At 52.1% G+C, this 22232-nt stretch overlaps 1 protein-coding gene across 1 annotated transcript; it reads right to left on the minus strand.

Annotated features, from left to right (window-relative positions):
• Positions 1–317: 317 nt before the first annotated feature.
• On the minus strand, positions 318–22133 carry IVD (isovaleryl-CoA dehydrogenase). The gene is made up of 12 exons (XM_068148527.1): positions 21972–22133; positions 20508–20597; positions 18141–18192; positions 13708–13877; positions 11673–11766; positions 11185–11321; positions 8193–8289; positions 5808–5901; positions 4702–4783; positions 4131–4235; positions 2953–3025; positions 318–2715 (listed from the first exon to the last, which is right to left on the minus strand). The coding sequence occupies exons 1-12, from the start codon at positions 22128–22130 to the stop codon at positions 2582–2584; spliced, it is 1287 nt and encodes a 428-aa protein (XP_068004628.1). The 5' UTR covers positions 22131–22133; the 3' UTR covers positions 318–2581.
• Between the last annotated feature and the right edge of the window lie 99 nt (positions 22134–22232).

Here is a 22232-nt window from a genome sequence, read left to right on the forward strand (position 1 = left end):
CTCCATGTAAACATGAGGAAGAATTGAAGAGGGCTGGAGCCCTGGAGCAGGCCACCCAGAGAGGTGGTGGAGTCTCCATCTCTGAAGATATTCCAAGCCTGCCTGGATGTGTTCTTGTGTGACCTTCTGAAGGTGACCCTGCCTTGGCAGGGGGGCTGGACTCAATGATCTCCAGAGGCCCCTTCCAACCCCTGCCATCCTGTGACTCTGTGATCTCGAGAGCCAGGAAAGGTGCAGCACATACAGCCCTGCCCTCAGGCTTCTCAGGCGGAGACGATTTCCCTGACGAATCCAGAGCAGACACTGTCCAGACCATGTCGAGAGGCAGTCCCCAGCATGTTTTCTGTTACAAGCTTTGCTGCTCTCCAGAGGAGGTCTGAGGCACAGCCCAGATCCATCACTCCAAACACAGAATTCGTACAAATAAGAGTCAGGGGAAAGCTGTGGTTGGTAATAAAAGAGATGCACAAGGGAAGGCATCACTGTTCCTATTGCTGCTGCCAGCCTGGATTCCCTGTGGTGGGTCCCAGCCAAGGTCTGCACCCATTCTCTGTTGGAAACCCTCCCCAGGAGCAGAGGCCACCCAGCAAAAGGTTATTTAATTAGTGTCACACACAGATTAAAACCTTTATCCTCCACAGAGCCCTCCCCAGCCCTTCTTAGAATAGAATCATTGAATGCCAGGTTGGAAGTGACCTCAGGGATCAGCTGGTCCAACTCTTCTGGGGAAAGGTACAGCCATCATTTCTCCCCAACCCTCTCTGCTCCCACCTGTTTCCTACTGAAGGGGTTGGGGGAAGCCAATGGAAGGATGAAACTCCAATCCCCCATCCCAGTGCTGCAGGAGGGCTGGGCTGCCTTCAGCTCCTGCTCAGCTGTGCAGCCAAAAAGCATGAGATGGAGATGCTGCTGCGTGAGTGGGGAAAAAACCCAACCACCCAAACCCCTAAAACCCCCACAAAACCAAACCCAGAAATACAACTCCCAAATCCACAGCCCCTGGCCCAAAGCAGCTGTGGTGAATTGTCTTTTGGAACCCCTTGGGTGCAGCCCAGATCACATCTCGGGTATCAAACCACTGGAAGGTGGCTGATGGGGTGAGGTCCTGGCTTCATGTATCCTCCCCTATCACACATTCCTGCAATTACTTGGGTTTTGGTAGTCCCAGCTTTCCAGCATGCAAAATAAAGCTAAAAAGGAAAAGCTGGACTCCATGATCCCTTCCAACCCTGATTCTGTGATTCAGGCTTCCCCTGTTAAGGGACATGACTCAAAGAATGAAAGTTGTGCTTCCTGCATCCTAGTGAGACCTGCTCAGCACAGGGAAAGCCTTTCCCAGGCAGGGCTGCTGTGGGGGCAAGATTGGGCACAACCCTGCCCCAGATTTATAAGGCTCCCTCTCCAGCCTGTCCTATGACATGTTAGATATTGACTCATTTCACCTTTAGCTCCAAGATTCCAATCAGCCTGGGAAAGCCAAGGCATGATTTATGGTGTGCAGTAAAAATCAGATCTCTCCAGTGGTACAGGGCAGGTGCCTGTGCAGGGGAGATGCTGCAGTGACAGCCACCCCCAGGACGTGGTTGGTGTCGAGTTCCCCAAATGGAAGTGATTAATCCCAGCAGAAGGTCAGAAGGGGAAATCTCACCTTCCAGTGCTAACCTGCTCAATGTAATTCCATCTGCTTCTGTACCAGGCACTGGGGAGGCCACACCTTCAGTGCAGGGGGCAGCTTTGGGCCCCTCACTCCAAGAAGGACACTGAGGGGCTGGAGTGGCCCCACAGAAGGGCAGTGAAGCTGGTGAAGGATCTGGTGAATGTCTGAGGAGTGGCTGAAGGACCTGGGGTTGTGCAGTCTGGAGGAGGCTGAAGGGGGACCTTCTGTCTCTCTACAACTCCCTGCAAGGAGGCTGGAGCCAGGTGGGAGTTGGTCTCTTCTCCCATGGAACAAGTGACAGGACAAGAGGAAATGGCCACAAGCTGCCCCATGGGAGGTTTAGGTTGGACATGAGAACAATTTCTTCCTGCTTGAGAGACTTGCCACGGCCTGGGCCAGGCTGCCCAGCGCAGTGGTAGAGTCCCCAGCCCTGGAGGGATTGAAAAGCCATGGAGATGTGGTGCTGAGGGACATGGTTTATCAGTAGACTGGGAAATGTTTGGACTCAATCTCAAAGGTCTATTCCAGCCTAAATCCTATGATAATGGCACTCAGGCTTGTGGTAGAAGGACAAAAATGGGGTTTTTGGTTGACTTTTGGTGCTCAGCAATGGCTGCCTCCTGTTTCAGGCACACTGCTCACGAGCCTGCTTCCACAGCGAGCTGTGCCCTGGATGAACCTCGGCCCTGTAAGGCTGACAGGCAGCATGGCTTGTGAGCAGGATGAATCAGGATGACCATGAGGAGAGGGAAAAAAAGAAACCTTTCCTCCCTTGTCACCATCTGATTCATCTCCCCACAGCCCAACGCACAGAGCAGGCAGGAGTCCACAAGTGGCAAACCACAGGCAGGCAGAAGAGTTGTGCGTTCCAGCTCCGCGCTGCAAGGCCTGGCGGCGCTCAGGGGCTGCTTTGCCCCGGGGCTGTCACTTGAAGGAGGCGTTGAAAGCCCTGCCGATGACGAGCCTGCGCACCTCGCTGGTGCCCGCCCCGATCTCGTAGAGCTTGGCGTCGCGCAGGAACCGCCCCATGGGGTACTCGTTGATGTAACCGTTCCCACCTGTGGGCAAGCAGGAGGCAAAGTTGCAGGGGTTGAGGTGGGGATGGGAGAGCTGAGTGCTCCTGCCTCCCTTCCTGGATGTCTTCAAGGCCAGGCTGGACAAGACCTTGAGCAGCCTGGTCTAGTGGAAGGTGTCCCTGCCCATGGTGGGGAGGGTTGAACTGGAAGATCTTTAAAGGTCCCTTCCAACCCAAACCCTTCCAGGATTCGAAGGAACAAACCCTTCCAGTGACTTACCCAGACACTGGATCCCATCCAGAGCCACTTGGGTCGCACACTCTGCCGAGTAGAGGATGACTCCAGCACAGTCCTAAAGCAGGGCCACAAGATGGCCATCAGGAAAGGTGTCACCTGCCTGCCTCCAGCCTCTGTGTTGCACTGTCCTTCCCTTTGCTGCACAGACACTTGTTAATGGGCCTGAGCCACCTGCTCACAAAGGCACAAGGTCCATTCCCCTGTGAGCAGGAAGCTGCAGCAGCTTGGCTGTGCCCACAGGGCTCGTGTCAAGATTGTGAAGGCCATGTGAAGACAGAAAAAAGGGAAACACTCAAAGGAGTGCAGCAGGGGAGCTGGTGTCACCACAGGACACCAGTGTGATGCGGGTCCCCATGCTCCAACTGTTAAACCTTCAGTGTCCTCCTTTGGTGGAAGTGTGGTGACAGTGCTGGTGTGGAGATGACAACACCTTGGAATCATTGCTATGTCCCTTATGACAGCCAGGAGATTGGGACTGGGCTTCCAATAACCACCTACTGAGGCTGCTCAATCTGTTGCCTCAGAGTCACAGAATGGTTTTGACTGGAAAAGATCTTTCACCTCAGCCAGTCCAACCATTCTCTAACTCTGCCAAGACTGGTGCTAAGCCATGCCCCTCAGCACCACATCACTGCATCATTTAAACCCCTCCAGGGATGGGGATTCAGCCACCTCCTTGGAGAGCCTGATCCAGTCTTTGAGAACAGTTTCACTGAAGAAATTTCTTCTCATTTCCAAGCTAAACCTCACCTGGCACAATTTCAGGCAATTAACCCTTGCCCTGTCACTTGTGCCTTGGGAGAAGACACCACCTGGATCCGGCCTCCTTTCAGGGAGTTACAGAGAGACAGAAGGCCTCCCCTCAGCCTCCTCTTCTCCAGGCTGAACACCCCCAGGTCCTTCAGCTGCTCTTCTCTAGCTCTGTTCTCTAGACCCTTCCCCACCTTTGCTGCCCTTCTCTGGACCTGCTCCAGCCCCTCAGTGTCCTTCTTGAAGTGAAGGCCCCAGAAGCAGCTTTTCTTTTGCTTTGAGGGAGCCCAATGCCTGTCAAGCTGCGGCTGAGTAATTTTCACCTCAGCCCTGCTCATGCCCTGAGCCCAGCAGGAGAGGCAGTGCCCCAGCAGCCCCAGCTGGTGGGAGGGAGGTGGAAGGGAGCTCACCTTGGCATTGAAGTGTCCCTGGTCACAGGCCCTGGCCACGTTGTAGACGTACTGCCGGCAGGCCATCAGCCGCGTGTACATGTCAGCCATCTTGCCCTGCATTAGCTGTGGGGCACAGGCAAGAGACACCAGTGAGGAGCTGATTTCTGCACAAGCACACATCCCCCGGACTGGCTCAGAGGCCCAGAGAAATGAGAAGACATGGGTGGGGCACGGAGGGAGCTGCCAACTCTCTGTCTCTCAGATGGCAGCTGCAGTCCCTCACCCACCACCAGCAGCCTCAGAGATCCTTTCACCTTCTCACCACATCATGTAGCTCCAGCACAGATCCAGGCCCCTTCCCTGGAGGTGTGCAAGGCCAGCCTGGATGGGGCCTTGAGCAACCTCATCTAGTGCGAGGTGTCCCTGCCTGCAGGGAGGTTGGAACTAGATGATCTTTAAAGGCCCTTCCAACCCAAACCATTCTACAACTGTCCATGCAAAACCCTCCCCACAACAGAGGGCTTTGTCTTCTCATTTTTAGAAAGAAAAGCAAGATGACAACAATTTCTAATTCCCTTTTTTGTCTCACCTGGAAGTGTCCAATTTTCTGTCCAAATGCTTCTCTCACATGCAGGTATGGAATTGCATGGTCGAGAACAGCTTGCATGAGCCTAAGGAAAGCACAGGTATGCAGGAAAGCAACACAAATAGCAACTAAACCTTGGAAGGACAACCTAAAGCAAAAGGTTCTGATACCCAAAGTGATATGCTGCTGTCCTCCTACAGCTCCACTTGATGCCAGGAATGAAACCCAAAGGTCTCATTTTCCTCTCCAGTGCTCTACATGCTGCTCATTTGGGACATCGTGTGGTAAGGTCTTGCTGCCTTATTGCAGGGGTCTGGGATGCAGAGCTGCCTCACAGCTGCAGCTAGGACAGCTGTGCTGCCTTGCATTTCCAGAGACCACCAGCTCGTGGAGAACTGGCCAGTACCATAACACAGAACAAGAGGGGTGAAAGGTTCTCCTTCTGCCTGGTGGAAGGTGGTCTCTCCATGTGAGGATTAGAACAGAGAGACCACTTGGGAGGGCAAAAGGACTGCAAGGTAAAAGTAATTACTGAGGAGCTTAAGGACTGAGAAAATGAAGAACCAGCCCTTGACCCAGCCCAGTGGTCCTTCCACAGGCCAGTCTGGACAGTGCTTTGCACTTGAAGGAGCTGGTTACTCCCAGGGATGCACTACAGGGGTACACACACAAGCAAGGTCCAGGGCAGACCGACCACCTCTGGAAGGTTTAACGCAGGACTGATACTTTTCAAAGCCTGTTCTGGAGGGTATGTGGCCTGTGCTACATGAGAAGGCAGAGATTTCCAAGCTTGCTTTCTGGCACTGACTCTTCTACCCCTTGCTCCACATAGCTGCTTCCAAACTGAGGAGTGGAGAGGCGAGGAGAGCTCAAGCTGGAGCACACACAGAGTGAGCTGTGGAGTGCCAAAGCGACTGCAGCAGGTCCCTTTCTTTCCACAATTCTGGACCCAGCCTCTCCTCTTCTCTCAGAAGCTGCCCCAGTATCTCAGTTCTCCATCCAAGATGTATCCTACTGAGAGCTGCAAACCCAGCTGAAGACCCAGAAGGTGAGGTGATTGTGAAGGACCCTTCTGGCCTTACAACCTGTAAAAGATGACAAGCCCTTACCCCAGTGGCCCACCAGACAGCACAAGTCTCTCCAGGTCCAACCCACTCATCAGAACATAGACTCCTTTGCTCAGTGTTCCCAGGATGTTTTCAGCTGCAATGGACAAAGGAAAGGGATTTACTTGTGTGCAAAACAGAGAAGCTGTTGTCAGAGGCCAGCTGCTCACTAGGGAGAAGATCCAAACCTCCAGTCCCCTTCACCTTGCCTTTTGGCCCAAGACACAAACCCTCAGGTGCTGAGCGTCGATACAAACATTCCCTACCCCTGAAAGGTCTCAATCCAAACACAGCCAAAAGCAAAAGGCAGGAAAGGGTTAAAGTGCATCCACTCTCACTGCTGGTCTCTTGCCTACTTTCTGAAGAGTAAAGTGCTCTCCAGAGATCTTCCAGCTCAGCATTTGCACCCACAAGAACAGGAGACTTAATAGCTTGGTAGGGCAAACTGGGAGCCACCTTCACCATCCCATTAGACTGCACCTACCCCAAACTGACAGCATTGCCACCTGCTGTCTGCTGAGTGTCTGCAAAACATGGGTCGCTCTGCTTCGGTTGCCTCTCTGAGCATTCCCAGGTCAGGAACAAAAGGTGACACAGGCACAGAATGGTAGGGGTTAGAAGAAACCTCTGGAGACTGAGTCCAAACCCCTGTCAAAACAGCATCACCTAGAGAGGGTCACACAGGAACCCATCCAGGCAGGTCTGGAATATGGATTCCACCACCCCTCTGGGCAGCCTACTCCAGGGCTCCCTTATCCTGCAATTAAAGAAGTTCCTCCTCCTCTTCTGATGTTCCAGTCTGTGCCCATTGCCCCCTGTACTGTCCCTGGGCACCACTGAACAAAGCCTGCTCCCATCCTGGCATGCACCCTTGAAGTATTGATCAGCATTGATGAGGTCCCACTCAGGCTGCCCTTTACCAGCCTAAACAGCCTCAACTCTCTCAGTCTTTCCTCCTCACAGAGCTGTTCCAGTCCCCTCAGCACCTTTGTAGCCCTTTTTCTGTAGCCACTCCAGCAAGTCCCTGTCCTTGAACTGGGGAGCCCAGAACTGAACACAGTACTGGAGCTGAAGTCTGGAGTTGGAGTACTGGAGTCTTCTGAGGCTGGAGAACACAGACATTCATCATCCCTCCTGCCATGAGAGGGGCTGAGCAGAGCACTGCAGCTCTTATCAATGAATGTTGACACAGACTAGCATTATTTCTGTGCAAAGGGACCAGGAAAACAGCCACCTTAGACAATGGGCTGGGAAAAACCCTCCCCAAATCCTTTCACTACGGGACAATCTGAAGCAGGAGCTGATTTTATCAGATATAAAATAAGAGAAGCAGGAACACAAAGCTCATCTCAGCAAGGCTCTGCTCTTACAATTGGGAGAGAACTTCAAGCCTAACAACTGTGCTTTGTAGACAGGCAGAGATTATCCCCTGATCACACCATGCAGGAGAGCTGACATACACTGCAGGCTTTGATCACCAGAGATCTGAGAGGTGTGATATGCAAAGTGAAAATGAGACAGGACGTGGACACCTGCAGATGGTCTCCTGAAATAAACCATCATCTTTTTCACTGCATTGCCTCCTGCTTATTGAAAAGATTATTGCTGGAATGTATGGAGAAGGGCAGCCTCTGCAGGGACACCATCATGGTATTGGAAGTAGGAGGAGGAAGAATCACAGAATAGTGGGGGTGGGAAAGGACCTCTGGAGATCACCGAGTTCAAACCCCACACCAAGGCAGGGTCACCTAGAGAAACATCGCACAGGAGCACATCCAGGTGGGTTTGGAATGTCTCCAGGGATGGAGACTCCACTGCCTCTCTGGGCAGCCTGCTCCAGGACCCTGCCACCTGTAAATTAAAGAAATTCCTCCTCATGTTTAAATGGAACTTATGTTTGGATGGAATTCAAGTTCAGCCTGTGCCTGTTACCCCCCGGCTTGTCACTGGGCACAATTCTGGAGATAAAACAACCTTCAAGGCAGGTAAGCTCTCCAGCATCCAAGATGGGAAACAAACATGTTTCTTTGGCAGCCTCACTTCAGCTTTGCAGAAGCAGCAGTTCATAGCATTATAGTATCAGTCAGGGTTGGAAGGGACCACAAGGATCATCTAGTTCCAACCCCCCTGCCATGGGGAGGGACACCCCAGTTAAGAGTTAGGTCCATGAGGGTGTAACAGGCATGACCTAGCCAGGGCTGTGCTCCTGCACTGCAGCCCAGCAGACACTTTCCCAGTTCCACCAGCTCTCTCTGGCTGCCAGAGAGCAGATAACCATCTGCAAAGCCCTCTAGGTCTGAACATGCATGTAATTAGTGATCCAACTTATCTGATCAAGAAGACAGGGAAGCACTATGTGCATGCTGCCACCATTTGAACCCAACTCACCTGGGATCTTGCAGTCTTCAAAGATCAGTTCACAGGTGTTAGAACCCCTCATTCCCAGCTTGTCCAGCTTCTGGGCTGTGCTGAACCCTGGCATTCCCTGCCAGGTCAAGACAGAATTATAGGATGGTGTAGGTGGAAATGACCTTTAAGATCATCAAGGCCAACAATTAACCCAGCTCTGCCAAGTCCACCACTAAACCATATCCCTTTAGCACCACATCTCTGTGTCTAGCATAGCCTCAAATAAATAAAAAGGAAGAAACCCCCCTAACAAATTCCTGTTTTCCAAGGGCTCCCCGTTGAGCAGCCTGTCTCTGCTCCATTTGGCCTGCTCTGGTTTGCACACCTGGGTCATTTCAGGATTCCAAAGAAGCACGGCAAGAAAATCAGAGGAAAAAATTAACATCCTGATGTCCTGGCTTAAGAAAACTCCAAGCACACAAAGCTAGGCAATGGGGTAGCAGGACATATTTACAAGACCTCCAGTACCTCTGACAACTCCATAGTATCATAGTGTCAGTCAGGGTTGGAAGGGACCACAAGGATCATCTAGTTCCAACCCCCCTGCCATGGGCAGGGACACCCCACACTAGAGCAGCATGGACAGAGTCTCATCCAGCCTGGGCTTAAACACCTCCAGGGACGGGGCCTCAACCACCTCCCTGGACAACCCATTCCAGGGTCTCACCACTCTCATGGGGAAGAACTTCCTCCTCACTTCCAGCCTGAATCTCCCCACCTCCAGCTTCATTCCATTCCCCCTAGTCCTATCACTACCTGATTCCCTCCCCAGCCTTCTTGTAGCCCCCTTCAGATACTGGAAGGCCACAATGAGGTCACCTTGGAGCCTTCTCTTCTGCAGACTGAACAGCCCCAACTCCTTCAGTCTGTGCTCACAGGAGAGGTGCTCCAGCCCTCTGCTCATCCTCCTGGCCCTTCTCTGGACACCTTCCAGCACCTCCACATCCCTCTTGTAATAGGGGCTCCAGAACTGGAGGCAGTACTCCAGGTGGGGTCTCCCCAGAGCTGAGCAGAGGGGGAGAATCACCTCCCTCGACCTGCTGGCCACACTTCTCCTGATGCAGCCCAGGATCTGATTGGCTTTGCGGGCTGCAAGTGCACACTGAGAGCTCCTGTTGAGCTTCTTGTCCACCAGCACCCCCAAGTCTCTCTCCTCAGGGCTGCTTTCCAGCCAGTCCCTGCCCAGCCTGGATTTGTGCCTGGGATTGCCTTGACCCAGCTGCAGGACCCTGCACTTGCTCTTATTGAACTTCATGAGGTTGGCTTGTGCCCACCTCTCCAGCCTGTCAAGGTCCCTCTGGATGGCCTCCCTTCCCTCCAGCTGTCTGCTGCACCACAGCTTGGTGTCATCAGCAAACTTGCTGAGGGTGCACTCAATGCCACTGTCCATGGCACCCACAAAGATGTTGAAGAAGCCTGGGCCCAGGACTGATCCCTGAGGGACTCCGCTTGTCACTGGCCTCCACTGGGACATGGAGCCATTGACAACCACCCTTTGGGTGCTGTGTGTTCGCTTTAACCTCCCTGGCTAGATTCAATTGAAACTCTGCTTTGGCTTTCCTACCCAGGTCTCTTGCTGCCTGGGCAGCTTCCTTACATCCCCCCTGTTCTACCTGTCCTTCCCGCCACTTGCTGTAGAGTTTACTTTTAAGTAATAGTGTGTCCAGCAGCTCCTTGCTCATCCAGGCAGGCCTCCTAGCATTCTTTCCTGCTTGTCTCTTTGTTGGTATACATAGCTCCTGGACACAGAGGAGGTGGTCCTTGAATACTGACCAGCTGTCCTGGGTCCCTCTTCCCTCCAGGGCTTTGTCCCAGGACACTTTGGCTAGCAGATCCCTGAAGCGATCAAAATCTGCACACCTAAAGTCTAGGGTCGTGAGCTTGGAATACTTCCTCCTGATTGCCCTGAGGATGTTAAATTCAACTGCTTCATGGTCACTGCAGCCAAAGCTGTCTCTGAGCCTCACATTGCTTACCAGCCCTTCCCTGTTGGTGAGAACAAGGCCCAGCATAGCACCATTTCTTGTTGGTTCCTCTACCATTTGGAGGAGGAAGTCGTCTTCTATGCAGTCCAGGAACATCCTGGATTGCTGGTGCCTTGCTGTGTTGTCCCTCCAGCAGATGTCCGGGTGGTTGAAATCACCCATGAGGACCAGGGCTTGTGACCTGGAAGCTGCTTCTATTTGCCTATGGAGGGCCTCATCTGCTTGGATCTGCTGGTCAGGTGGCCTGTAGGAGACCCCCACAGTAATATCTCCTTCCCCTGCCCTGCCTTTAATTTTAACCCATACATTCCCAACCAGCTCATCATCCCTCCCCAGGTGGAGCTCCACTGATTCCAACTGGTTATTGACATAGAGGGCAACACCTCCTCCTCTCCTTCCCTGCCTGTCCTTCCTAAAGAGCTTATACCCATGTATCCCTACATTCCAGTCATGGGAATCATCCCACCAAGCTGTGCATTTTCTCTCTTGTTTCTAGCCCTGAAGAGTGATTGCTTGCTCAGACACCAAAATCCAGCAGTGCCCAGCCAGCAGCACAGTGTGCCAAGTGCAGAGGCCTGATCTCACAGCACGGTAGGGGTTGGAAGGGACCTCTGAAGAGCGGGTCCAAACCCCATGCCAGGGCAGGGTCACCTAGAGAAGGTCACACAGGAGCATGTCCAGGCGGGTTCGGAATATCTCCAAGATGGAGACTCTACCACCTCTCTGGGCAGCTCCCTCACCCTTAAATCAACATCCTCCTCATGGTGGGATGAGACTCCTAACGTTATAGTTTGTGCCTGTTTCCCCTTGTCCTGTCCCTGGGCACCACAGAGAAAATCTCACAGGCTTACAAACCGCAGGCAGAAAGCAGTTTGGCTTTCAGCAGGGGGGTGGCAGTTAAAGAAAACCAGCTGGCTTCCACAGGGGGGTGAGGAAGCTGGTTTTGAAACCACAGTGCCATAAGCTGGTGAGGAGGAGTCACCTACCCTCTCCACGATGAACGCCGTTATGCCGTGGGAGGCTGGCACAGCACTGACATCAGTTTTGGCATAGACTATCAGAACATCTGCATCTGGCCCATTGGTGATCCAAAACTTGTTGCCATTCAGAACAAAGTAGTCTCCTAGAAGCCATAAGATGCAAACTGTTAGCTCACATCAGAGCAACACCGACAGCCTCACTCTGTTTAGTTCAAAACAGGTTTCCAAGGATGCTCTTTAAGACTCCCCAAAGAGCATGGACAAATCCTGTCCAGGCTCAAGAGAACCGATTTCCTTCATTTCTGGAGTACAGACACAGTTTAGCAAAGGCCTGGTAGGTACCAGACACCTACCACTGGTTTCAAGCCTGCTCACATGGCTTGGGGTACTCAGGACCAGGCACCCTATCTCTGTGGTGCTGGGGAGGTATCCAGACTCCCAGAAGCTGTCATTTACACCAGTTATTTCTCCAGGCAGCACGTGATGGGCTTTACCTTTCTTATCTGCTCTCAGCTTCATGGACACAACATCAGAACCAGAATTGGGTTCACTCATTGCTAAGGCTCCAATGTGCTCCCCACTGATGAGCTGGAAGAAAAGACCAAATTATGGGAGGGGAAACAGCAGCAGCCTTGCTTCTGTGCCCTCTTAGCCTTCCCTTTGTTGTCCTGCTCTGCATCTCCACAGCAACTGATCCACACAAGAACTGCAAACCAAAGCTGCTGGTCCTGCCGAGTCCTAGCAAGGAGCTCCTTGTGCTGCTGCGCTGAGGGACAGAACCAAGTCCCAGTGGAATGAGAAGTATGACCTGGCTCCTGCCTGAGCTACACCAGCACAGCCCTGCTTATAGCACACCACCTCCAGGAAGCTGCCAGAGGAACCATGCAGGCAGCCACAGGCCTTCAGGACCTCCTTGTTCTGCACTTTTTAATTCCTGCCTTTTCCCACAAACTGAAGCTGTTAAATACAAGAGGCCAATGAGGAGGGTAAAAAGAGATTGCAAAGTTCATAGCTTCACAGACTGGTCTGGGTTGCAAGGGACCTTAAAGCTCATCCAGTTCAGACCCTGCTGCCATGGGCAGGGACACCTCCCACCAGTCCAGGTGGCTCAAGGCCTCATCCAGCTCCCCTAGGGAGGGGGACATGCACAGCCTCCCTGGGCAGCCCGTGCCAATGTCTCACCACCCTCACTGGAACCATTTTCTTCCTCACCTCCAGACTAAATCTCCCCTCTTCCAGTTTAAAGCCATCACCCCTCATCCTGTCACTACAAGTTCTCAGCAATGTTCTCATAGCCCAGTGCCCCCACACTCAACAGCAGATGGACAGCCTCCATCTGTGCCTGCTCATACCAGGCTCTGGCACAGCTGCTGCATCCTCTTCACTGTTCCTTTCATCCTGCCCTTTCCCCCATGCCTTTTTTTCCCCTTCTCCCCTGTGTACTTTTATCATCTTCTCCCCCCTTTTGATCTTGTTTTATGAAAACCAGACTCAATATCTAGGATATATGAAAACCAATTTGATCCATCACTGCGTTTCATAGAGTCACAGAACTGTGGAGGCTGCAAGAGACCTTTGAGCTCATCCAGTCCAAGCTCTCCCCTGGACCTCACAATGCCACCACTGCTGCTGAGCCACTGGCACTAAACCACATACCTCGGCACCACAGCCACACAACTTTTAACCCCCTCCTGGGATGGAGACTCCACCACCTCTCCAGGCAGCCTGTTCCAGTGTTTCACCACCCTTAAAGAAATTTCTCCTCCTGTTCAGATGAACTTCTGACGTTCCAGTCTGTGCCCATTGCCCCCTGTGCTGTCACTGGGCACCACTGAACAAAGCCTGCTCCCATCCTCCTGACTCCCACCCTTGAAGTATTGATCAGCATCGATGAGGTCCCCCTCAGGCTGCCCTTCACCAGCCTTAAACAGCCTCAACTCTCTCTCAGTCTTTCCTCCTCACAGAGCTGTTCAGTCCCCTCAGCACCTTTGTAGTCCTTTGCTGTACCCTCTCCAGCAAGTCCCTGTCCTTCTTGAACTGGGAAACCCAGAACCGGACACAGTACTGCAGATGAGGCCCCCGCAAGGCAGAGTAGGGGAGGAGGAGAACCTCTCTTAACCTGCTGGCCACACTCTTCTTCATTCACCCCAGGACACCATTGACCTTCTTGGCCATAAGGACTCATTGCTGGCTCACGATCATCCTGCTGTCCACTGGGACTCCCACATCCTTTTCCCCAGAGCTGCCTTCCAACAGCTCATCCCCCCTGCCCTGATCCATGGGGTCCAGGCTATGCTGGAAGGTATCACAGATGTCTGGCATGTCAGCCACTCCTCCCTGTTTGCTATCATCAGCACACTGGCTGAGGGTCCGCTGGCAGAGGGCTGGACCCCTACCAGTCCCTGGGGGACAAGCTAGACAAGGGCAAGGATGGCAAGTCCAACATTTCCTAAGGTGGGTGACTACAACCAGCTGGGTGCTTGAGCTGCTGCGCAGCAGGCAGCCCCTCCCCCACCCCCAGGCACACACCTTGGGCAGGTACTTGTGCTTCTGGGCCTCGCTGCCGTGCCGCACCAGCTGGTTGATGCAGAGGTTGGAGTGGGCACCGTAACTCAGCCCCACGGCTGCCGACGCTCGAGAAATCTCCTCCATCACCAGCACGTGGTCCAGGTAGCCCAAAGCAGATCCACCATACTCTGCTGCAAAGAGAGGAGAAGCCCCCCCCCGAGCACCACGGAGTGTAGAACAAGATCCCAGGGCTGGGCCTAGCCTTGAATGAGATCTGAGACACTTCAAACCAGGTTCTGCTTTGGACTGACACTGCCCTTGAGGTGGGCGCCTCTGGCTTTCCCCATCCTCTCTGAACTTCAGTTTTCTTATCTTAAAGGTAGAGTGATAACACTTCTTGAGTAGAACCAGTAATTTATTTTACAGCATAGTTTTATCCCTGCAATATGCACAAGGATCCATCTAAGCCATGGTAGCGACACTTGCACAGCAGTGCAACCATCTTGTCAACCATCTGCAAGTGCAACCTTAATCTTATCATGGAGGTTAAATCCCAAAGTGGCAACTTGCATTAGGTGAGAGGACAAAGGGACACAGGACTGTAAAGTCAGAATGGTAGGGGTTGGAAGGGACCTCTAGAGATCATCTAGTCCAACACCCCTGCCATGTTTGTCATGACAAGGACCCCTAAACAAGTGAGGAATCCTCAAACTGCTCAGAATGTGGGGCACTGGGGGCTTCTCTAAGCCCACAAATGTGCAGGAGACACATTCAGACGAGAATGATCCAGCATTGTAACTGCTGCAATTCATCAGTGGCAAGAATGTGGATTTTAAGAGAGGATGAAGTGAGACAGAGCAGGCTCATCATTGCAGCTGAGAGTCTAGCCAGGCACATGGAGCTGAGTCTAAAATCAGTGGTAAAGATGAAAGGGAGAGAGAGAAGGCAGGAAAAAAGGCTGATAAATGCATAACAGCCTCGAGCAGCTGACAGCCTACATAAATACACACATCTACCTACCTACACACACCTCTGTAGACACACAAACACAGGCCCACCCCCTGCAGCTTTGTTCTGCAGGCAAGCAGCAAGTGATTGTACTGCTAGGAGAACAACTACAGGAGGAGGACTTCAACACTGAAGCAGTCAGGGAGGTAATCCAGGAGCACTTACTTGTCATCAGCACGGATGCTGGAAGCAAGCAGCAACATAGTTAGAGGTGTGCTGGTATGCTCAGAGTGAGCAAAGAGCTGAGCACATAGCCTGGGCTCAAGGAGGGCCAACTCTCCCTACCTCATCAAATTCACTCTGTGGCCACTGGCATTAGATGGGGATTTGCCTCCTATGTCACTCATTCTGACTCCTGTCTTTATCTGCAGGGCTCTTCATCCTCTTCACTCGCCTCAGAATGGGAAGCAACCCGCAAGGGCCATCTTCTCCATCCCCCATGCAGACATCCCCAGCTAGAGCAGGTTGCTCAGGGCCCCAACAAGCTTGGCCTTGAATGTCTCCAGGGGTGGGGCTTCCACCACATCTGGGAAACCTGTTCCAATGTTCCACCACTCTCACAGCAAAAAGCTTTCTTCTAATGTCCAACCTAACTCTACCCTGCTCTAGTTTCAGACCATTGTCCTGTCACCACAGGCCCTTCTGAACGGATCCTCCCCAGCTTTCCTGTGGGTCCCCCTCACATACTGAAATGCAGCTCTAAGGTCTCCCTGGAGCCTTCTCTTCTCCAGGCTGAACAATCCCTACTCTCTCAGCCTGTCTTTGTAGGAGAAGTGCTCCAGTCCACTGATCATCTTCAGGGCCTTCTCTGGATCTGCTCCATCAGGTCCATGTCCTTCCTGTGTTAGGGGTCCCATAGCTGGACACAGTACTCTAGGTGAGGTCTCACCAGAGCAGAGGAGCAGAATCACCTCTCTCCACCTGTTGGCCACACTGCTTTTGATGCAGCCCAGAAGGCAAATGGCAGCCTGGGCTGCAAGTGCCCACTGCTGGCTCCTGTCCAGCTTCTCACCCACCAGCACCCTCAAGTCCTTTCCTGCAGGGCTGCTCTCAATTTCATCATCCCCCAGCCTGGGGATGCCACAGATGCAGGACCTTACACTTTGCCTTATTAAACCTCATGAGATACTCCTCAGCCTGTCCAGGTGCCTCTAGACAATATCCCATCCTTCAGTCTCAACCACCACATCACTCTGCTTGGTATCCACCAGCAAGCTTGCTGAGGGTGTACTCAATCTTGCTGTGTCTGATTCTGCCACATCAGAGCTTGGGGGTTTGCCATCAATATGCTAAAAGAGAGTTTTCTGTTATTCCTCTCGGACAGCTTTGGTGATGAGAAGAGCCTGGATGGGGCCCTTGGTGCCATGGTTTAGTTGATCAGATGGTGTTGGGTGATGGGTTGGACTTGATGATCTTGAAGGTCTTTTCCAACCTGGTTACTTCTATTCTATTCTATTGCCTCAAGGAAGGAAAGGCAACTCACTCTGTGAGCCCATGACTGCAAGAGGTACAAGAAAATAAGCCAGCCAGAATTCTCCTCATGTAATCCAAACCAGGGTGTGATTTAGGGTGGTGCTGCCCCTTCACCATCACTCTTGAGACGTGACAGGCCTTTATTGTCCTTCCAGGGCAGCTATAGATTTGCATTTCTTAACTCAGCTCTGTATAAAGTAAATAGAAAACTGCAAACCAACAGAGTTTTCTTAGTTTTAAGAAGAAAACTAAAAGCAGTACTACTTAAAATGCTCCTTTGACAGGCCTGGTCAACACAGATCCACTTAATTCAGCACACACCCTCAGGAGATTTCACATCATCACCACATCCTAAATCTTGGTTTCCAGCTCCTAGAACAAAGCCAGTGCCAGCAGAGAAAGTTCACTCAACTGTACCACCAAAAACAAGGGGAAAAAATAAATCTGGGCATGGGAGGGTTTCAGAAGCAAATCCTTAAGGAAATCAGAAAGGACAGGACTTGTGAGGGGAGGGCTTATTTATAGTGTGGGAAACTGCTGTAAGCCTCAGGCACAAGATCAAAGAAGAAAGAAGGTAAGAGTGAGAAGAAACAGGAGCAGCAGTAAATTGGGAAGAGTGAAGAGAGAAAGCCAGCAGAAACCCAGCCTCTTTCAGGCTGCCTCAGAGCCACTGAAAGAAATGCAGAGGCATTATTTCAAGGCATTGCTATTCAGCTTGCTCCTGCAGCAGCCTTTGCACCCCCCTCAAGGAAACACAGACTTTATGATGGGGAAATAAAGGCCCCATTGGCTGCTTGTTCTCCACTAAGGGCTTCTGCTCATTACACTGTGTTAGTGCATTCAGCCTGCCCACAGCAGCCTCAGCCATCTACCACAGTAATCAAAACACTTTTCAGCTAACCTGCAGAAGGCTGAATAAGATTTACCCTGATTTTTGTGTTGGTTTTTTTTTCCAACTGGTTGGAGGTGGTCAGCTCTCCATTAGTTATGGCAGCTTTTCCCAGCATGGCTTGACAGCCTCTAACTTCTCCTATTAGAGATGGATGTTTGTTCTAGGATACTTTTATCTATAGCTCTGGCTCTTCCAACAAGTGCAGCAAATGCCTCATGCTGGAGAAGCACAAACAAGTGCAAGTTATATCTGGAGAAACCACTTGTGATCAGAGCTTGGAAACTGGGAAAGGCATTTTGTAATCACCCAAAACTCTAACAGGGACATAGTGCAGTAGCAAAGAAAGATTTGGAGCCAGTGAAGAGCTAACAAAAGTTCACAGAATCATAGAACTGTTTGGCTTGGAAAAGCCTTCTAAGATCACCCAGTCCAAGCACCAACCCAACACCACCACATCCCCAAGTGCCATGGCCACAGGTTTCTTGAATACCTCCAGGGATGGAGACTCTCCACCACCTCCCTGCACAGCCTGTGCCAGGCCCTGACCACTCTTGCAGCAAAGAAATAGTTTTTGATCTCCAACTTAACCCTCCCGTGGCACAACTGCAGGCCATGGCCTCTTGTTCTATCACCTGATGCTGGGGAGAAGTGACCAACCCCCACCTGACTCCAGCCTCCTTTCAGAAGCTGTAGGGACCTAGAGACTTTAAAAACCATGAGGAGGAATGTCATGTCACTGACAAGGCTGTTATACAGTCATAGAGTCCCAGACTGGTTTGGGTGGGAAGGGACCTTTAAAGCTCACCTAGTCCAACCTCCTGCAGGCAGCAGGGACACCTGCAACGAGAGCAGGTTGCTCAGAGCCCCAAACAACCTGACCTGGAATAGCTCCAGGGATGGGGCAGCTCACAACGATCTGGGCGGCTTGGGCCAGGATCTCATCACCCTTCCTTCTCTCTAGTTTGAAACTCCCTCTTTTCAAATCATCAGCCCTTGTCCTGTCACAACAGGCCAGATGTTGGAAAGGGTAAGCCATATGAAGAATCACCTGCCAGAAGGCCAAAGGTGGGAACTGACTTACCAGGAGCTGTGATCCCCAGAACTCCCAGCTCCCCAAGCTTCTTCCAAAACTCCTACAAACACAGAACAAGCCATCAGAACAGCTCCCCAGACAGGGCACCAGCATGACAAGTGTTCCCAGGTACCCCACTAGGGACACCCATTTACCTTCTCCTGGTGCTCCCTCAGACTTCCTCAGGTGCTACCTCCCTTGGGCTCAGAACCCAGACTTAAGGATGTTAGCTATGCACACATGGGAGCAGTCTGCCGAATTCAGTGAAAACTCACAAGCTAAATTTAATTGTGGAAGAATGGGTCCTAAGATTCAACTCACTGCCCAGTTTAAGGAAAGTTTTGATGAATTAAAACCTATTAATAAAAAACCTGCACTTTTGGGCTCTCACACACTACTGATTGATAAAGATTACTTAGGATGTAATGAAACTTATGTTTTTCTTTTACATCACCTATCTTTGTCATTGGGCTCTGACAGCTCTGTGTGGACTAGCTCTGTATAGCTGCTGCAAACAGCAGTTAATGTAAGTTATCCACAACAGAAACCCTGGAAATAGGTAAAAGAGCTGCTGGCACTTAAACTGTCTTCAGTAAAACAGAAAGCAGTAAATAAAGCTAAGAGGGCCTCCCTGGGAGAGATACAAAAGAGGAGATGTTACAGCTGGGGCAGACAGAGGTGCTGCCTGCCTTGCAGGTTGTGAACACAACAGAGAATCTGTCAGCACTTTGGCCTTGTGAAGCTGAAGGAGCTGAATCCACAGGTACATAACTTGGAGGTTTTTCGAGGCTGCCCAGACACACATGAGGACTGGAGAGTGTCACTGAGCCTTGCATAGCTGGACACAACTGCTACAGAGCTCATCTCCTTGAGGATGAGCTGTCCTCCTTGAACACCAACTCCTTCATTCCCCTGTTACCCAGGTTTACCACTTGAGGAACACTACCACACAATTCCAGGAACAGAGCTACCAGCTGGCTTGAGACATCCACATCAGCTGTGTCTACCACGTGGCAGCAGCGTGAGAGGGAGGCCATGAGATGATGCAGTAGCAAAGGATGTCTCCAGTGAGAACCACGTGTGCACTGGAGGGGCCACCTTCTTGCTGCTGCTTCAGACTGCAGCTTCTCCCCCATTACATGACAGACATGCAGGTGAGGGCTTGGCACAGAAGACAACTATCAGTGAAGAGTCTCCAGAGACTTCAGAATATGATCATACAATAGAATCACAGAACAGATTAGGTTGGAAGGGACCTTAAAGGTCATCCAGTTCCAATCCCCCTGCCATGGGCAAGGACCCCTCCACCAGCTCAGGCTGCTCAAGGCCTCATCTAGCCTGGCCTTGAACACCTCCAGGCAGGGGGCAGCCACAATCTCCCTGGGCAACCTGTGCCAGGGTCTCACCACCCTCGCTGTGAAGAATTTCTTCCTAAACTCCACTCTAAACCTCCCCTCTTCCTGCTCAAAGCCATTTCCCTTTGCCCTATCACTGCAAGCCCTTGTAGAAAGTCCCTCCCCAGCCTTCCTGTAGGTTTTCTTCAGCCTTCTCTTCTTCAGACTGAACAGCCCCAACTCTCCCAGCCTGTCCCCATAGGGGAGGTTCTCCAACCTCTGATTATCTTTGTGGCCTCTTCTGGACCCTCTCCAACAGCTCCATGTCCTTCTTGTGCTGAAGGCCCCAAAAGTGGATGCAGTATTGCAGGTGGGGGTCTCACCAGAGCAGAGCATAGCAGGAGAATCACTTCTCTGGTCCTGCTGGTTGGGTAGCTCTGGATGACATCTGGTGCACCAGACTAAATTTATATACTTCACTTCAAAGCGGTGCCTATAGCCCTGAAAACATCAACAGCAGAGCTCCAGGAAAGCCTAGCAGATGTTCTGAGCTTTCAAAGTCTTGTGGGGCTTATGAAAACTGATAGTTAGATCTCTCACATTCATCAGTCAATTCTGCTGCACAGAATCTGGGGGGTTTATTAGGAAGGCTCAGCTCAACAACTCCACACTGCAGCATTTGCACACAGAATTTTGTATTTACAGCATGAATTTGATGTCAAAGGTCCCAGGTAGGAGAATACAAAACGCACATTAGAGAAGATGTCTGAGCAGAGACAAGCAGAAATCCCTTGATGAGAACCCAAACAAGACCATTATCAATCTTTTTTTTAGGCTGCCTGGCTTCCCCTCCAGGTTGCTGAAAGCTGTTAACAAAAGATGAGACAGGAAACCAAAAACCAGTGATGCCTTTGGCTTTCAAGTCTGCAAAGCTAATGCATATGTGGCTGTGGGTTGGGGTTCTCCCTCTGGACTCAGGCACAGATCAAAGGCCAGACAGGCTGTCACCCCTCTCTGCTTCAAAGACACACGAAATACTTGCCCGCATCTCCTTGAATTCATTGTCCTGGTCAATCTGCTGGGCCTTTGGAGCCAAATGTTCTTGACAGAACTTTGTCATGGTCTGCCTAAGCTGGGAAAAGAGATCAGGAGAAACAGATAAGTTACATCTCATTAATATATTGTTGCTGTCTTCCCTAAGATACCACCAACGTTCCCCTGGCAGGTGACTCCAGGATCACAGAATCAGAATGGTCTGGGTTGGAAGGGACCTGAAAGATCATCTAGTTCCAATCTCCCATGCCATGGGCAGGGACACCTCCCACTAGACCAGGCTGATCAAAGCCTCATTCAACCTGGCCTTGAACACCTCTAGGGAAGAATCCCAAACCCAGAAGCATAAAGCCGTAATGAAATGGATGTTTTGGGTCGCTGGCTGAAACACATGAAAGCCCCATGAGTTCTTTAAAGAGCAGATACTGAGGTACCAAAGGTCTTCTCAGCACTTAATCTTCAGTCTTCCCCCAGCGTGAAGGGCTGCTACTGAACCACTTCCTGCACCAGGGCTTCATGGGGTAGCTGGTCAGGAAATTTTGGAAACTGGTGAGCAAAACTTGTCACATGTTACCCCAAACAAGCAGCTGCTTATGCCTTCCTTTAGTTATATGCAGATGCCTGTAATAAGCATGTATGCTAATTGAATTGTGCTTGTGTGTCCAACTGGTACAACGTTAGCTGTCCTATTTTCTTCACAGAGAAGATCTGATGAAGCCAGGTGTGTTTGGTCAGGTGTTAGACATCTCTAAATCTTCCTCCAAAGTGTAAAATCTAAACACTTAGAAACATGGAAGTGGCTGGAAACTGCCCAATAGAGAAAGACCTGGCGGTTGGTCAAGAGCTGGCTGAAGATGAGCCAGCAGTGTGCCCAGGTGACCAAGAAGGCCACCAGCATCCTGGCTTAGATCAGCAAGAGTGGGGCCAGCAGGACCAGGCAGGCATTGTCTCCCTGTGCTCAGCACTGGTGAGGCTGCACCTTGACCTTGGCCCCCACACTCCAAGAAGCGTATTGAGGAGCTGGAGTGGGTCCAGAGAAGAGCAAGGAAGCTGGTGGAGGGTCTGGAGAACAGGGCTGGTGAGGAGCTGAGTGCCCTGGAGTTTTCTAACCTGGAGGAAGCTGAGGGGAGACCTTCTGGCTCTCTCCAGCTCCCTGCAAGGAGGCTGGAGCCAGGTGGGGGTCGCTCTCTTCTCCCCAGGCGCGAGTGACAGGACAAGAGGAAACAGCCTCCTGCTGCCCCGGGGCAGGCGTGGGTCGGACTCGAGTCAGGTCCTCCCCAGGAAGGCGCCCAGGCCGCCGGGGAGGCGCTCAGCCCCCTCCCCACATGCCAGGGCCGCGCCACGCCCCTTCCGCGAGTCCTGCGATTGGCCCGCTCACTTTGCCTCAGCCAATCACTGCCCTTCACTGCCGCCACACCCCCCCGCGAGGCGGCATGCCGCCGCCGGCCGCTACCTGCCGCTGCTCGGCGCTCAGCCCGTTCACCGTGTCGTCCACAGCCAGCCCCGCGCAGCCCCGCCGCAGCAGCCACAGCGTCTGGCAGCGCCGCGCTCCGCGCAGCCCCGCCCCGAGCGCCGCCCGCCCCGCCACCGCCATCACCGTCACCGCCGCCATGGCTGCCCCCGCTGCCCCACGCTCTGCGCAGACGCGGCCCGGCTGCGGGGGCAGAGCTTCGCCCCGCCGCCCCGCCTCTCCAGTAGCCGGAAGGAGCGGGCA

The sequence above is a fragment of the Melanerpes formicivorus genome, unplaced genomic scaffold (genome assembly GCF_026170545.1).
Source record: "Melanerpes formicivorus ecotype bairdi unplaced genomic scaffold, bMelFor1.0.p_v2 SCAF_16, whole genome shotgun sequence".
NCBI lineage: Eukaryota > Metazoa > Chordata > Aves > Piciformes > Picidae > Melanerpes > Melanerpes formicivorus.